General features: G+C 42.8%; 1 protein-coding gene across 3 annotated transcripts in view; it reads right to left on the minus strand.

The window, feature by feature from the left end:
• Nucleotides 1–15,713, minus strand: part of NPL (N-acetylneuraminate pyruvate lyase) — a 45,495-nt gene extending 29,782 nt beyond the window's left edge. The window contains exons 1-3 of one of the 3 annotated variants that reach the window (XM_060774482.2): nt 15,640–15,713; nt 9,290–9,391; nt 4,478–4,551 (exon numbers count right to left, since the gene is read on the minus strand). In XM_060774482.2, the coding sequence (XP_060630465.2) occupies nt 4,478–4,551; nt 9,290–9,354 (139 nt within the window). In that variant the 5' untranslated portion in view covers nt 9,355–9,391; nt 15,640–15,713. Of the gene's footprint in view, nt 1–4,477; nt 4,552–9,289; nt 9,392–15,582 lie in introns of all 3 variants that reach the window. The other 2 variants (XM_060774481.2, XM_060774483.2) reach the window with 2 other exon arrangements.
• Between the last annotated feature and the right edge of the window lie 2,657 nt (nt 15,714–18,370).

Genomic DNA, 18,370 nt, shown 5'->3' on the forward strand with positions numbered 1-18,370 from the left:
CCCTTGAAGGCACAGATTCGCAGCTTGGGGGTCCTCCTGGACTCATCACTGAACCTGGAATCCCAGGTTACAGTGGTGGCCAGGGGAACTTTCACACAATTAAAACTTGTGTGCCAGCTGCGCCCATACCTTGGGAAGTCAGGTGGTCCACGCTCTTGTTACATCTAGAATAGACTACTGCAGGGGTCCTCAAACTAAGGCCCGGGACCCTCCATTTACCTGGCCCTCGCTCAGGGTCAACTTAAGTCTGAAATGACTTGAAAGCACACAACAACAACAATCCTATCTAATCTCATCAGCCCAAAGCAAGCCCACAATTCCCATTGAAATACTAATAATTTTATATTTGTTAAAATTGTTCTTCATTTTAATTATTGTATTGTTTTAAATATGTTTGTACTACAAATAAGATATGTGCAGTGTGCATAGGAATTCATTCATGTTTTTTCAAATTATAGTCTGGCCCTCCAAGAGTTTGAGGAACCGTGACCTGGCCCTCGGTTTAAAAAGTTTGAGGACCCCTGGACTACTGCAACGCACTCTACGTGGGGTTGCCTTTGAAGACTGCTCGGAAGCTTCAAATAGTCCAACGAGAAGCAGCGAGGTTAATAACTGGGGCGGCATACAGGGAGCATACAACTCCCATGTTACGCCAGCTCCACTGGCTGCCAGTTTGCTACCGGGCACAATTCAAAGTGCTGGCTTTGGCCTATAAAGCCCTAAACAGCCCCGGCCCAATTTACCTGTCCGAACGTATCTCCCCCTATGAACCATTGCAGACATTAAGATCCTCCGAGGAGGCCCTGCTTTCTGTCCCGCCATTGTCACAGGCACAATTGGTGGGGATGAGAGACAGGTCGGCCCCCTCTCTCCTGTCCTTTAGCAGGATGGTAAAAACTTGGCTGTGGGACCAAGCTTTCGGGACAGGGCAATAAAGCAAGATGACCAGGCCAATTAGATTTGACGTGGATGACTAGGACGGTTTCTAAATGGTATATTTTAATATTGAGATAAATATTTTTAATATTTATGTATATATATATATATATAAGAATTTGTGTCCCGGCATTGAATGTTTGCTGTATATATGCTGTGCTCCGCCCTGAGCCCCCTTCGGGGTGAGAAGGGCAGAATATAAATGTTTTAAATCTATATAAATAAATAAATAAATAAATAACAATAATTTAATAGTATGCTACTGAAAGTCCTTCAAGAGAATTGAGCCCTGAGTCCTTTTCTGGAGCCATTACCTGTCAAGATTTCTGATAATTGGGGTTGGATCTACAGTGCCAGATAATTTAGGATTTGATCCCCCAGATTTGAACTGGATTATATGATCATACTAGATTATATGAGTCTACACTGCCATATAATCCAGTTCAAAGCAGATAATCTGAGATCAGATACTGGATTATATGGCAGTGTGGATGGGGGCTGGGAACATTTTCCATAGTATTTCATGCGTCATGGAATTCTGGCATGTGGTACCATGTTTAGGGTCATGGGCCACAATGTACACTCTATTTGTGACATGCACTGCCCTAGTTTTTCAGTGGCCTCCTGGTTGGGTCACTTGAGCCAAGGAGAGTTGACCTGTGTTATCTCACAGAACCAGCAAGGTGTAGTAGTTTGAGTGTTGGACTACGACTTGGAAGACCATAGAAACCCACTGGGTAACCTCGGGTAAGTCACAGATGTAAAATCTCTCTCAACAAATCTTGCCAAGAACACCCCATCATAGGTTTGCTTTAGGATCGCCATAAGTTGGAAACAATTTGAAGGCATACGACAATAACAAAATGTTATAACCATATCAACACAGATGTAATCCATTGAGCCTTTGATTGGATGTATTTATAACTAGCCGTCCCCTGCTACGCTTTGCTGTGGCCCACATGGGGGTTCTGTGTGGGAGGTTTGGCCCAATTCTATCATTTGTGGGGTTCAGAATGCTCTTTGACTGTAGGTGAACTATAAATCCCAGTAACTACAACTCCCAAGTGTCAAGATTCTATTTCCCCCAAACTCCACCAGTTTTCACATTTGGGCATATTAAGTATTCTTGTAGAGTTTGGTGCAGATCCATCATTGTTTGAGCTCACCATGATCTCTGAACTACAGGTGAACTACAACTCCAAAACCAAAGGACGTTGCCCACCAAACCCTTCCAGTATTTTCTGTTGGTCATGGGAGAACTGTGTGCCAAATTTGGTTCAATTCCATCACTGGTGGGGTTCAGAATGTTCTTTGACTGTAGGTGAACTATAAATCCCAGTAACTACAACTCCCAAGTGTCAAGATTCTATTTCCCCCAAACTCCACCAGTTTTCACATTTGGGCATATTAAGTATTCTTGTAGAGTTTGGTGCAGATCCATCATTGTTTGAGCTCCCCATGATCTCTGAACTACAGGTGAACTACAACTACAAAACCAAAGGACGTTGCCCACCAAACCCTTCCAGTATTTTCTGTTGGTCATGGGAAAACTGTGTGCCAAATTTGGTTCAATTCCATCGTTGGTGGGGTTCAGAATGCTCTGTGATTGTAGGTGAACTATAAATCCCAGCAATTATAACTCCCAAATGACAAAGTCAATTTTTTTAGTGAAGGACATACATTGTGTTTTTAGGTGCATTGTGTCCAATTTGGTGTCAATTGGTCAATTTGGTGTCAGTGGTTCTAGAGTTCTGTTAATCCCACAAACGAACTAGATTTTTTATTTATATAGATATTCCTTCAAACAATTAATTATTGCTTCATAAATTTAATAAATGAATTTATTCACACTAATTTTGCCCATTCCTCATGGGGGAAAAACAAGGAGGGACTTTGCATGATGCTCAAACCCAGGATTACTTCTTTATTACATCTAAACAATCCAAGATTTCAAGCCATTTTTGAAGCAGAGCTGACAACTTGCAGGTAGTTTCTTTGGGTTCGGACATCACACAAAAGTCTTATTCTTTCCCCAAGTTTAGTTCACCCATTCATGCAAAGGGAGGACAGAAATAAGAGTAAGTTGACTTCATGTACTAGCACACTGTTTATTCACATTCTATTGTATTAAATTATTGATGCATTGTGTACCTATTTCTGGACAGGAGCAATGGGTACACAATGCCCATTTCTCCTGTCCAGGAGACATCTAAGGGGTATGCCATTTACACAAAAGCAAATGGGACTATTTAGACAATGTTATAAAGGCAATCTTTATAACATTAACCTGCTTGCTAAATATCAAAATGCCAGTGAGGTCTTGGCACTTTAGGAATGTCTGCAGAAATGGCATCAGTGAAGACAGAGGAGAGCAGAAGACATTTCCATCGTGTCTTTACTAATAATTATTGGGAAGTCTGATCTGGCCACAGTGGTCCACGCTCTTGTTACATCCCGCATAGACTACTGCAACGCACTCTACGTGGGGTTGCCCTTGAAGACTGTTCAGAAACTTCAATTAGTCCAGCGAGCGGCAGCCAGATTGCTTACTGGAGCGACATACAGAGAGCACACCACCCCCCTTCTGTGTCAGCTCCACTGGCTGCCAGTTCAATTCCGAGCACAATTCAAGGTGCTGGTTTTGACCTATAAAACCCTTTACGGTTCCGGTCCAGTGTATCTGTCCGAACGTTTCTCCCTCTACGTCCCACCCCGGAATTTGAGATCATCTAGGGAGGCCCTGCTCTCGACCCCACCGCTATCACAAGTGAGGTTGGGGGGACGAGGAGCAGGGCCTTCTCAGTGGTGGCCCCTTACCTGTGGAACTCACTCCCGGGGGAAATTAGGGCATCAACATCCCTCCTCTCCTTCAGGAGGAAGGTGAAGATGTGGTTGTGGGACCAGGCCTTTGGGCAATCTAACAATTAGATATGGATAACCGGATGGATAGGACTGGCAGGACCATTGTGGAATTGGAATTGGAACTATGAGATTGTGAAACGCTGACTGTCAATGAGGTTTGTATTGGTTTTATTGCTTTTATTGGTTTTATGGTTGTTTTTGCCTATAGTAATTATTGTTTTCTGTTAATTGTTGTTATTGCTAGAATTGCTGTCTCTGTTAACTGATCTTATTGTCTTTTGCTGTTATGTGATGCAGGCATCGAATTGTGCCTCGCTTTTGTAAGCCGCTCTGAATCCCCCCCGGGGTGAGAAGGGCGGGGTAGAAGCAACCGAAATAAATAAATAAATAAAATAGTATATTGTATATACATATAATATTTATAATATTATAATGTAATACAATATAAAACTATTAATAATAATACAATATTATAATTATAATTATATATTTACATTACATGTAATATTACTAATAATATTACAATATAATAGTATAGTGCAATATAGTAATATATAATACTGATATTGTACTATGCTAATAATATATTGTACGAAAATATATGTTGTAAGCTGCTCTGAGTCCCCTTCGGGGTGAGAAGGGCGGCATATAAATGCCATAAATAAATAAATAATCTTACCAAACACATTTCGAACACCTTGCTTGTTTATCAGGTAGTCAACATACTGGCCAATCACAGAGAGATTGATTTCCCTGAAAGAAAGAAATACAAGACATAAGAAAATTGTATTTATAAGTAACATCTCACAAACTGGTCTTAAGAGATGTAAAGCACACAGTAATTAAGGAAAGCTCTGATTAACTTCTAATATCCCCCTAATATAAAGACTTTACTAAAACAAGAATATAAAAATTCAAATTAAACTACAAGCATTCTTTTAAATTTTAGATTTTAGATTCTTTTAAATTTTAGATTTTAAAATTTCAGTAGCTGTTTCTATCAGAGAAAATATGTATAAAATGTTTTATATTTTATTTATCATGTCAGGAGCGAAACAAAACAGTTGTATTGCATTAAAAAAATACAAGCAAGCAAACAAACAATACACAAAGTTTGCAGACTTGATATTCTATTAAATGTCCTTTGACCTGTATCTGGCCACTTGGAGTGTCTCTGATGTTGTTGCAAGAAGGTCCTCCATTGTGCATGTGGCAGGGCTCAGATTGCATTGCAGCAGGTGGTCTGTGGTTTGCTCTTCTCCACATTCGCATGTCGTGGATTCCACTTTGTAGCCCCATTTCTTAAGGTTGGCTCTGCATCTCGTGGTGCCAGAGCGCAGTCTGTTCAGCGCCTTCCAAGTCGCCCAGTTTTCTGTGTGCCCAGGGGGGAGTCTCTCATTTGGTATCAGCCATTGATTGAGGTTCTGGGTTTGAGCCTGCCACTTTTGGACTCTTGCTTGCTGGGGTGTTCCAGCGAGTGTCTCTGTAGATCTTAGAAAACTATTTCTTGATTTAAGTTGTTGGCGTGCTGGCTGATACCCAAACGGGATGAGCTGGAGATGTCACTGCCTTGGTCCTTTCACTATTGGTTTCTACTCCCCAGCGAATGTCAGGAGGTGCAATGCTGGCTAAGCAGTGTAATTTCTCCAGTGGTGTAGGGCGCAGACACCCCGTGATAATGCGGCATGTCTCATTGAGAGCCACATCCACTGTTTTAGCGTGGTGAGATGTGTTCCACACTGGGCATGCACAATCAGCAGCAGAGTAGCAAAGCGCAAGGGCAGATGTCTTCACTGTGTCTGGTTGCGATCCCCAGGCTGTGCCAGTCAGCTTTCATATGATATCGTTTCTAGTGCCAACTTTTTGCTTGATATTCAGGCAGTGCTTCTTGTAAGTCAGAGCACGGTCCAGAGTAACTCCCAGGTATTTGGGTGCGCTGCAATGCTCCAGTGGGATTCCTTCCCAGGTAATCCTCAGTGCTCGAGATGCTTGTCTGTTCTTAAGGTGAAAGGCACATGTCAGTGTTTTAGATGGATTAGGGATCAGTTGGTTTTCCCTGTAATAGGCAGGAAGAGCACCTAGAGCTTCGGAGAGCTTCTGTTCAACCATCTCAAAGCTCCCTGCTTGAGTGGTAATGGCACGATCATCAGCATAGATGAAACTCTCTGTCCCTTCTGGCAGTGGCTGGTCATTTGTGTAAATGTTGAACATGGATGGAGCAAGCACGCTCCCCTGAGGCAGGCCGTTCTTCTGTTTCCGCCATCTGCTTCTTTGGCCCTGGAACTCAACAAAAAACCTCCTGTTTTGTAGAAGATTTCCTATGAGGCGGGTGAGTTGGCAGTCCTTTGTGATCTTATACATTTTACTCTGGAGGAAGTAGTGGTTTGCAGTATCATAAGCTGCTGACAGGTCTGTGAAAACAGCTCCTGAATTAATGGCTAAAATTGATAAATCCTGATGGGGGAAAATGTTGGAGATGCAAAACGCAGAAAGGCCCTTCTTCCATGTTTGGTGGACCTGTATGGTGGCAAAAAAAAGTTCTGGAAAAAGGTGACTAAAGAAACCAACAAAATGATTACTAATAAGGTTAAGAAAAACTCAGAAATGTGCTTGTTGGGTTTGTTTCAGGAGAGAATTGACAAAGATGGTGTAGAAATTTTCCAATATAGTTTTGTGACAGCGAGAATGATTAGAGCAAAATCATGGAAGGGGGGAAAAGAACTACTTATTAAGGACTGGAGAAGAAAATTAGTAGAGTATAGTCAAATGGTCAAGATATCCAAAAGCATAAGGGGAGGAACAAAGAAGAATTTGCTCGAAAATGGAGACTGCCTTTGGGTATTTAAAATAGATTTTGAAATAGCTGAACAAGGGATTTATTAGTGTAATGATAAGGACTGATTTTGTTAGATACTAGTCCTACTTGGTGTGGTGTCATAGGTCATGGGTGATGGTTTTTTAAAAAAAATATATTTATTTATCATGTCAGGAGCGAACCAAAACAGTTGTATTGCATTAAAAACAAACAAACACAACACAAAGTTTGCAAGCTTGGTAGTTGACCAGTAGTTGGCCACTTGGAGTGCCTCTGGTGTTGCCGCAAGGGGGTCCTCTATTGTGCATGTAGCAGGGCTCAGGTTGCATTGCAGCAGGTGGTCAGTGGTTTGCTCCTCTCCGCACTCGCATGTCATGGATTCCACTTTGTAGCCCCATTTCTTAAGGTTGGCTCTGCATCTCGTGGTGCCAGAGCGCAGTCTGTTCAGCGACTTCCAAGTCGCCCAGTCTTCTGTGTGCCCAGGGGGAGTCTCTCATTTGGTATCAGCCACTGATTGAGGTTCTGGGTTTGAGCCTGCCACTTTTGAACTCTCGCTTGCTGAGGTGTTCCAGTGAGTGTCTCTGTAGATCTTAGAAAACTATTTCTTGATTTAAGTCATTGGCATGCTGGTTGATACACAAACAGGGGGTGGGCCGGATATATCACTGCCTTGGTCCTTTCAGTATTGGTTGCTACTCCCCAGCGGATGTCAGGTGGTACAATACTGGCTAAACAGTGTAATTTCTCCAGTGGTGTAGGGCACAGACACCCTGTGATAATGCGGCATGTCTCATTAAGAGCCATATCCACTGTTTTGGTTGTTTGGTTGCATGCTGTAAGTCGCTTCTGGTCGCTTCTGGAGTGAGAGAATCAGCCGTCTACGAAAACGTTGCCCAGGGGATGCCCGGATGTCTTGCAATCCTGCGGGGAGGCTTACCTCATGTCCCCCATGGGTAGGAATGGGGAGGTGGCAGGACAGGGGAAATAATACTTGTATTTTGATTGTTGAATCTCTAAGATTGTATGCTGCTGTTTTTTATCTCCTATATCACAATAAAAATTATACAAAAAAAGAGTAGGATTTGTACCTCTTGCTGACCAAAGCAAACTAGTTAAACTGGGAAAAACAATCTTCTCTTGCAGAGGAACTACGAGACTATCATCACTTCAGGAGAGAGAGAAAATACTTAGAGGCATGTTTTTGAGAATGACTCAAAATGTTGCTATTTCCTTCCCTTAAATGACCTACCCTTTTCAGTCCTTGATCTTAGCTCTTTGTATTGTGCAAGACCTCAAGAAGAAGTTGCAGATAATGCAGGAATCAGAGTGAATACGCTTTTTTTTGTTAACCAGGAGGGCCTATCTTGTGCAATTATTATTTTTTCTGTTGTTAGATTAATCGCCTAGAGCATCTTGGATGGAGGGCGATTAATAAGTAATTAAATGATGAATCTGATGATATATTAGAAACCAACACTTTCTCATTACTTTATTTTCCAGATCACAAGACTGGGCCACAGCAATGCGTGGCAGGGGACAGCTAGTTATTATTATTATTATTATTATTATTATTATTATTATTAAAGATATAATGCATGGAACCCACTTGCCTTGAACAAGCCTGAGAAATAAGCTATGGTAAATTTCCTCTGAATAAATCTTGCCAAGAAAACCCAGTGACAGGGTTGATATGTCCACAAGGCAAATAAGTGTGTGTGTGTCAGATCCCTCCTTTGAGAAACCTAGCATCATATTAATTCAGTGTTTCTCAACCTGGGGGTCAGGACCCCCATGGGGGTCGCGAGGGAGTGTCAGAAGGGTCGCCAAAGACCATCAGAAAACATAGTATTTTCTGTTGGTCATGGGGGTTCTGTGTGGAAAGTTTGGTCCAATTCTATCGTTGCTGGTGTTCAGAATGCTATTTTATTGTGGGTGAACTATAAATCCCAACAATTACTACTCCCAAATGGCAAGGCCTATTTTCTCCAAACTCTACCAGTGTTCACATTTGGGCATATTGAGTATTTGTGCCAAGTTTGATCCAGATCCATCATTGCTTGAGTCTACAGTGTTCTCTGGATGTAGGTAAACCACAACTCCAAAAAACTCAAGGTCAATGTCCACCAGACCTTCCCAGTATTTTCTCTTGGTCATGGGAATTCTGTGTGCCCAGTTTGATTCATTTCCATTATTGGTGGAGTTCAGAAGGCTCTTTGATTTTAGGTGAACTATAAATCCCAGCAACTCCAGCATTACCAAGTGACCAAATCAATCACCCCCAACCTCACCAGTATTCAAATTTGGGAGTATTGGGTATTTGTGCCAGATTTGGTCCAGTGACTGAAAATACATCCTGCATATCAGATATTTAGATTACCATTCATAACAGCAGCAAAATTGCAGTTGTGAAGTAGCAACGAAAATAATATTATGGTTGGGGGGTCACCACAACATGAGGACCTGTACGAAGGGGTCGCGGCATTAGGAAGGTTGAGAACCACTGTATTAGTTCATTGCCAGTTTAAAGGACATTTTCTTCTTAAAAAAAAAACAGATTTGCATCTGCAATTAAAGATATGATATAATGACTCCTGATTTCAATATGTAATCAGCTTGGGAGCCCACCGATCAATACTGCCGTTGCTTGAGGAATGCTATTGCCAAGGAAATATTTACCCGTCCTGCGTCATCGGAGTGATGGTGGCTGCCACAAGGCCCTCCAATTTCTTTTGGGGTGACATGTCATCACTGGGTTGAAGACACACGAAGAGGATGAACCTTGGAGAGACAAGAAAATTGAGCAAGCTCTGTTAATACGAAAACCTTACAGACAAAGTCCACAAAAAACAGAATACTTAAGCGTCTCAAATGGAAAGTTTAGATTTTACAATCATTCACAGCAACCCCCTGTAGTTGTCATGTGCCTTCTAGTTGTTTCTGATTTACGGTAATCCTAGTGCTTTGTTTTCATTACAATTTTAAAGAGGGGGCTTGCCATTGCCTTCCCCCGAGGCTAAGAGATTGTGTCATCCACTGGGACCCCTTCTACACTGCCATACAATCCAGATTATCAAAACAGATAATCCACATTATATCATATGAATCTACATTGTCATATAATCCAGTTCAAAGCAGACTGATTTCATATGGCAGTGTAGAAGGGGCCCCAGTGGGTTTTCCAGGCCAAATGAGTCCTAATTTAACATTCAAACCGCTATGCCACACTTCCAATACAAAGTATAAATAAAATGTAGGTTGTTGTAGGTTTTTCGGGCTATATGGCCATGTTCTAGAGGCATTTTCTCTTGATGTTTCACCTGCATCTATGGCAAGCATCCTCAGAGGTTGTGAGGACCTCCCCTGCTTTTAGGGGTACCTAATATCTCTAATCATAGCTAAAGCTGTTTTTGAATTCCTTAGGTAAACAATGAGCTTGGCTGACAGTTGGCAGCTCATGCCAACCTAGGGTTTTGAACTTGCAACCTTTCGGTTGATAGATTTTATAATTGCTGATGATTTCCCAGCTGTGCTAAACCTACGACCTAAAGACTAAATGCTGGCCTCCACATTTTCCAAAGGGTGAGTAGGCATGGCTTCCTGACTATCACATAAGATCTGATGGCAAGGCCATCCCAAAACCCATTTGCTGTTAAAGGCAAAATGGGATGACATTCCACTTCAAGAGCTTTCGAAACCGTGTGTCGTGACACAGTTGTATGTCATCTGTTGTGTGTCATGTCAACGTAATGAGAAACCTCTGAGTCCATGAAATGAGCAATAAATCATATTTATGAAGATATAAATGAAGGTTTTTCATGAGCTATGTTATTACTACAATTTATGTATGCGTTTATATTTCTTATAAGGGGTTGGTTTAGCCTCTGGTTTGATAGGAAAACTGAATTACTGTGTTGTGTAACGATCCATGTCAATAAACATGAAATGTTTGGAAAGCTCTGCTCTACTTGCTCCATAAAAAACATACAAATTAACTGGAATGAGTGTTGAACCTTACTCCAGCAGTGGATATGTGGTGTGCTCCTCCCCAACACACCAGAGGACATCCGGCTAGTTGAAGGAATACTGGGAAATGTTTGAGAGGCACTATAAGGAATGGCTGAAGCCACTACTTCATCCTGCCTAATTGTGGATGGATCTACACTGCCAAATAATCCAGATTGTCAAAGCAGATAACCTGCATTATCTGATTTGAACTGGATTATATGAGTCTAAAGATAAAGGTTTTCCCCTGACATGAAGTCCAGTCGTGTCCGACTCTGAGGTGTGGTGCTCATCTCCATTTCTAAGCCGAAGAGCCGGCATTGTCCGTAGACACCTCCTAGCTTATGTGGCCAGCATGACTGCATGCAGCACCGTTACTTTCCCACCGGAGCAGTACCTATTGATTTACTCACATTTGCATGTTTTCAAACTGCTAGGTTGGCAGAAGCTGGGGCTGACAGCGGAAGCTCATGTCACTCCCCGGATTCGAACCTGCGACCTTTTGGTCAAGAAGCTCAACAGCTCAGCGCTTTAACCCACTGCGCCACCAGGGCTCCTATATGGGTTTACACTGCCAAATAATCCAGTTCAAATCAGATAATCTGGATTTTATATGGCAGTGTAGAAGGGGCCTGTGAGCAGGCAGACAATCAATCTGCAACCAAGCATTCCTGATTCACTTTTAAATTTCAAATATTATTATTATTATTATTATTAACTTTATTTGTACCCCGCGAGCATCTCCCGAAGGACTCGATGCGGCTTACACAGGCCGAAGCCATAAACACAATACAATAGAAAACATAACAAACAATAAATAAAGCAAATTAAAAAGCAAAAACAAATCAAATCAAAATTAGCAATACAACAGTAACTATACATCAGGACATATTAAAAACTGGTTCGGCCGGCGAGAGGTACAAGGTCACTTTGAGCCCTTCCACTTAGCCCTATATCCCAGAATATGAAGGCAGGAAATCCCATAATATATGCTTTGAAGTGGGTTATCTGAGTATGCACTCAGATAATGTGGGATTTCTTGCCTTGATATTCTGAGATATAGGGCTGTGTGGAAGGATCCTCAGATAACCCAGTTCAAATAAGCTATTGTGGAATTTTCTGCCTTTATATTCTGGGATATAGGGCTGTGTGGAAGGGCCCAAAGTGTGTTTCCATCTCTCTCTTTCTTCCTATAACTTCCTATAATTCCCATCTATATAAATAAAAATGTAATCTTCGTTTGTGGGCTTAACATAACTCAAAAACTACTGCACGTATTGAGACCAAATTTGGGTACAAGACACCTCTCAGGCCAACGAGTGACCATCACTCAGAAAAACACTGAAAAACACAGCAGAAGAGACTTAAAAAGCCAAAAAGCACAACTCATGCACAAAACCACACACATATATATGCCAACATGCATATATACACACAAATACACAAACATATACATACACATATACACATACAGTATATACACACGAAAATGCATATACACAGACTGGGCCACAGCAAAGCATGGCAGAGGACGGCTAGTTTAAAAAGAAAGGCACCATAACCATGTAGCTTGAGTCGTATGAAATTTAAAGATATGCTCCCGATTTTGTGTCTTTTCTCGGGCATTTCAAAGAGCGCGGTTTGCATCTCCCCCTCTCCTTCCCTTGGAAATGCCAACTATTTTGCATTCTCTGCACAAGCTCATTCCTTGGGACTTTTGGATTACTATGGAAACACTTGGGCATACTTATAAGACCAGCCATTATCAACCACTCTGTTGCTACCCTGTTGATATAGCAAAAGAAGAAGAAGCAGGAGATTTATGGCATTTTGAGGAAGAACTCATTTATTGCTGCTTAAGGTTGCATTTACACTGTGGAATATTTTAACTTGCTCATTTTATTTTCCATACCCAGAGATTTTTGTTGTTGTTGTTTATTCGTTCTGTTGCTTCCAACTCTTCATGACTTCATGGACCAGCCCACGCCACAGCTCCCTGTCAGCCGTCACCACCCCCAGCTCATTCAGAGTTAAGCCAGTCACTTCAAGGATCCCATCCATCCATCTTGCCTTTGTTCGGCCCCTCTTCCTTTTCCCTTCCATTTCCCCAGCATCATTGTCTTCTCCAAGCTTTCCTGTCTTCTCATGATGTGGCCAAAGTACTTCATCTTGGCCTCTACTATTCTTCCCTCCAATGAGCAGTCGGGCTTTATTTCCTCAAGTATGGACTGGTTGGATTTTCTCATAGTCCAAGGCACTCTCAGAACTTTCCTCCAACACCACAGCTCAAAAGCATCGATCTTCCTTGCTCAGTCTTCCCTATGGTCCAGCCTCCACATTCGTAGGTTGCTACGGGGAATACCATTGTTTTAACTATGTGGATCTTGGTTGCCAGTGTGATGTCTGTATTCGTCACTATTTTATCGAGATTGGTCATTGCTCTAAGCGTCATTGTATATTGGTCATTGTATAAGCGTCAAATATGAAGTCGTGCAGGTCAACTCCATAGCGTGGACTATCTGTTTTAAATCCCTGGTCTTAATGTTAATGCTTTAAAAAGTTCTACACTCCTGGTCTGTGATTGCAATAATCAAATGCATCCATTCATCTGGGATGTTTAGTTTGGCGAAGAAAGCTAAAGACAACTCCCAATTTGACAGTGCTATAGAACTGAGAAATGACAGTTCTAGAGCACTGAGCCAAGGCAGTCAAAGTGGTGTCATCCCTCCTGTTCAAGGAGCTCCACTGGCTGCCATTCATCTACCGGACCAATTCAAGGTGCAGGTTCTTCCCTTCAAAGCCCTGAACGGTTTGGGACCTGCCTACCTGCGTGACCGCATCTCTGTATACGAACCCACATGATCTCTTTGTTCATCTGGAGAGGCCCTGCTCTCGATCCCACCAGCATCGCAGGCACGATTGGTGGGGACGAGGGAGAGGGCCTTCTCGGTGGTGGCCCCTCGACTCAGGAACTCACTCCCTAAGGCCATCAGGCTGGCCCCAACTCTGGCAGTCTTCAGGAGGAACTTGAAGACGTGGTTGTTCCAGTGTGCCTTCCCGGAATAATGATCCCTTAGCACTTTGTCCCTCCAAAGCACTTTACACTTTTAGGTCTGCTTGTATGTCTTCCACAAATGCCACTATCACCTTTTTGTCCATGCCTCAGCACTATTCCAAAATTAATTTAATTTTAATTTTTAGATTTGGTCTTCCCACAGTTTTAACTGCATGTTGTCTTATTGATCATTTATGTTCTATTTTAATTGCTTGTATTGTTGTGATTATAGCCTGTATTGTTGTGTTTGGGCTCGGCCTCATGTAAGCCGCATCGAGTCCCTTGGGGAGATGGTAGCGGGGTACAAATAAAGTGTTATTATTATTATTATTATAGAAGGGACCTCAGGCTGGATCTACACTGTCCTATATCCCGGGATCTGATCCCAGATTGTCTGTTTATCCCAGATGATCTGGCAGTGTAGACTGCCAGGATGAAGAGGAAGAGGGTACTTCCTCTTCGTCCTGGAAAGAAGTGATGAGTGGAGTGCCGCAGGGTTTGGTCCTGGGCCCGGTCCTGTTCAGCATCTTTATTAACGACTTAGATGAAGGGCTAGAAGGCAGGATCATCAAGTTTGCAGACGACACCAAATTGGGAGGGATAGCCAATACTCCAAAGGACAGGAGCAGGATTCAAAACGATCTTGACAGATTAGAGAGATGGGCCAAAACTAACAAAATGAAGTTCAACAGTGACAAATGCAAGATACTCCACTTTGGCAGGAAAAACAAAATGCAAAGATACAGAATGGGGGACAATGCCTGGCTTGAGAGCAGGACGTGGGAAAAAGATATTGGAGTCCTCGTGTGAAAAAGATATTGGAGTCCTCGAGTTAAACATGAGCCAACAATGTGATGTGGCGGCAAAAAAAGCCAATGGGATTTTGGCCTGCATCAATAGGAGCATAGTGTCTAGATCTAGGAAAGTCATGCTACCCCTCTATTCTGCCTTGGTTAGACCACATCTGGAATATTGTGTCCAATTCTGGGCACCACAATTGAAGAGAGATATTGACAAGCTGGAATGTGTCCAGAGGAGGGCGACTAAAAGGATCAAGGGTCTGGAGAACAAGCCCTATGAGGAGCGGCTTAAGGAGATGGGCATGTTCAGCCTGAAGAAGAGAAGGCTGAGAGGAGATATGATAGCCATGTATAAATATGTGAGAGGAAGCCACAGGGAGCAGGGAGCAAGCTTGTTTTCTGCTTCCCTGGAGACTAGGATGCGGAACAATGGCTTCAAACTACAAGAGAGGAGATTCCACCTGAACATGAGGAAGAACTTCCTGATTGTGAGAGCCATTCAGCAGTGGAACTCTCTGCCCCGGAGGGTGGTGGAGGCTCCTTCTTTGGAAGCTTTTAAACAGAGGCTGGATGGCCATCTGTCAGAGGTGATTTGAATTCAATATTCCTGCTTCTTGGCAGGGGGTTGGACTGGATGGCCCATGAGGTCTCTTCCAACTCTATGATTCTATGAAGAACTTCCTGACTGCGAGAGCTGTTCAGCAGTGGAACTCTCTGCCTCGGAGTGTGGTGGAGGCTCCTTCTTTGGAAGCTTTTAAACAGAGGCTGGATGGCCATCTGTCAGGGGTGATTTGAATGCAATATTCCTGCTTCTTGGCAGGGGGTTGGACTGGATGGCCCATGAGGTCTCTTCCAACTCTTTGATTCTATGATTCTATGTCTGTAGATCCTTCAGAACAAGGGGACTGCAGTGCAAAAAAACTTCTGCTGGAACTATTATTCTTATATTGAAGGACTCTGCAAATTACAGCAATCAGATCATCTCTTGGTATTTTTTTTTCTGCTGAAAAAAAAAAAACCAAAACAGTTTACCTGGCCATCCCCCTTTAGCAATGCATTTCTCACTTTTCTCAATTCACACAGATCCCCAGCAGGGCATTCAACAAACTTACCTGCTTGCAGGCTGCTTCCTAGCACTTCTGGAGCGGCTGCCTTAGCCTTATATTTACCTTGAATGAATCACCGAGCAAACCCGGCTGTTCTGAGCATGCGCAGAAGGGACGCGTGACTCCCTTTGGCTGGAACTGGGGCGGTCCTCTTTTCCTCAGCCACTGAAAAACACAGACCGTCCTTAGCAGGGAGCTTTGGAGGTTGCCTTCAGAAATGTAGACACCCTTAAACAGCTGAAAGTAGCTAGGATGATCATTTTAAAAGGTAAATATAAAAGACTAGCTGTCCCCTGGCAGGCGTTGCTGTGGCCCAGTCTGATGATCTGGAAAATAAAGTAACTAGAAAGTGTTGGTTTCTAATATATGTAATTTATTTATGCTTGTGGGTAAACAGTATTTCTTGCTGTTTCTTTGTCAGTGTGGATGTGGAGATTGTCTGGTTTGCCCACTCTGGAATAGGCAACATATCATTGTCCTTCTTTAGGGGTCCCTTTCAAATCTATGATACTATATCTCTCTGTGTGTGAGTCATATCTATCTATATCTATCATAGAATCAAAGAGTTGGAAGAGACCTCATGGGCCATCCAGTCCAACCCCCTGCCAAGAAGCAGGAATGTTGCATTCAAATCACCCCTGACAGATGGCCATCCAGCCATCTGGTTTAAAAGCTTCCAAAGAAGGAGCCTCCACCACACTCCAGGGCAGAGAGTTCCACTGCTGAACGGCTCTCACAGTCAGGAAGTTCTTCCTATGAGCCCACGAGGACTTTGAGATCTTCCGGGGAGGCCCTGCTCTTGATCCCGCCTGCGTCACAGGCACGGCTGGCGGGGACGAGAGATAGGGCCTTCTCGGTGGTGGCTCCTCGGCTGTGGAACACCCTTCCCGTAGACATCAGGCTAGCCCCCTCCCTGCTGACATTCCGCAGGAAGCTAAAGACCTGGCTGTTTAAGAAGGCATTTGAATAAGAAGTGCAAGAACTGGTAATTTGACCATAGGAATGGAACAACGGAAATGATATCGGATTGTGGGTTTGACGATGAGACGACTCGGAATTAGCTGTTGTATTAATGTTGATGTTAATGTTGATGTTTTGATGAGTTGTTTTTTGATAATGACGAATTGTGTGTTTTTTACACTATGTCTTGTATTTTGCACCTGTTTTTCTATGTTGTACACCGCAATGAGTCGCCCTTGGGCTGAGAATTGCGGTATATAAGCATAGTAAATAAATAAATAAATAAATAAATGTTCAGATGGAATCTCCTTTCTTGTAGTTTGAAGCCACCACACTCTCTGCCCCGGAGTGTAGTGGAGGCTCCTTCTTTGGAAGCTTTTAAGCAGAGGCTGGATGGCCATCTGTCAGGGGTGATTTGAATGCAATATTCCTGCTTCTTGGCACGGGGTTGGACTGGATGGCCCAGGAGGTCTCTTCCAACTCTTTGATTCTTTGTTTTGTGTCCTAGTCTCCAGGGAAGCAGAAAAAAAGCTTGCTCCTTCCTCCCTGTGGCTTCCTCTCACATATTTATACATGGCTATCATATCTCCTCTATGGCCGGATGGCTCTTTGTCAGGAGGGCTTTGATTATGTTTTCTTGCTTTGTTGAAGGGAATTGGACTGAATGGCCTTAAGTATTTTCTGGGGTTTCTGTGTGGGAAGTTTGCCCCAATTCTGTCATTCGTAGGGTTCAGACTGCTTTTTGTTTGTAGGTGAACTATACATCCCAGGAACTACAACCCCCAAATGTCAAGGTCTATTTCTCCCAAACTCCATCTCTGCTCATATTTGGATATATGGAATATTCATGCCAAGTTTGGTAGATCCATCATTGTTTGAGTCCACAGTGCTCTCTGGATGTAGGTGAACTACAACTCCAAAACTCATACTGAGGCTGGAGCTACACTGTCCTATGTCATTGCCCACCAACCCCTTCCAGTATTTTCTGTTGGTCATGGGAGTCCTGTGTGCCAAGTTTGGTTCAATTCCACCGTTGGTGGACTTCAGAATGTTCCAATACGTGAACTATAAATCACAGCAACTACAACTCCCAAATGTCAAGGGCTATTTCCCCCAAACTTCATCAGTGTTCATATTTGGACATATGGAATATTCATGCCAAGTTTGGTCCAGATCCATCATTGTTTGAGTCCACAGTGCTCTCTGGATGTAGGTGAACTACAACTCCCAAACTGAAGGTCAGTGCCCACCAAACCCTTCCAATGGTTTCTTTTGGTCATGGGAGTCCTGTGTGTCACCTTTGGTTCAATTCCATCATTGGTGGAGTTCAGAATGCTCTTTGATTTTAGGTGAACTATAAATCCCAAGAACTACAACTCCCAAATGACAAAATCAAAAAAATATATTGAGTGAAGGACATACATTGGGTTGTTAGGTGTATGCTCTCCAAACTTGATGTCAATTAGCCCACTGGTTTTTGAGTTCTGTTAATCCCACAAACAAACATTATATTTTTATTTATATAGATTATTATTACTGTTAGGTAGGTAGATACTAGATCTAAGGAAAAAGGAAGAGGGGCCAACCAAGGGCAAGATGGATGGATGGCATCCTTGAAGTGACTGGATTGACCTTGAAGGAGCTGGGAGTGGTGACGGCCGACAGGGAGCTCTGGCGTGGACTGGTCCATGAAGTCACGAAGAGTTGGAAATGACTGAACGAATGAACAACAACAAAGAAATGTGTGGATTTTCTTCATGGCAAAAAAACACTTCCTTTTTGCGCAATAGGGCCCTTCCACACAGCCATATATAACCCAGAATATCAAGGTAGA

The sequence above is a fragment of the Anolis sagrei genome, chromosome 4 (genome assembly GCF_037176765.1).
Source record: "Anolis sagrei isolate rAnoSag1 chromosome 4, rAnoSag1.mat, whole genome shotgun sequence".
Classification (NCBI taxonomy): domain Eukaryota; kingdom Metazoa; phylum Chordata; class Lepidosauria; order Squamata; family Dactyloidae; genus Anolis; species Anolis sagrei.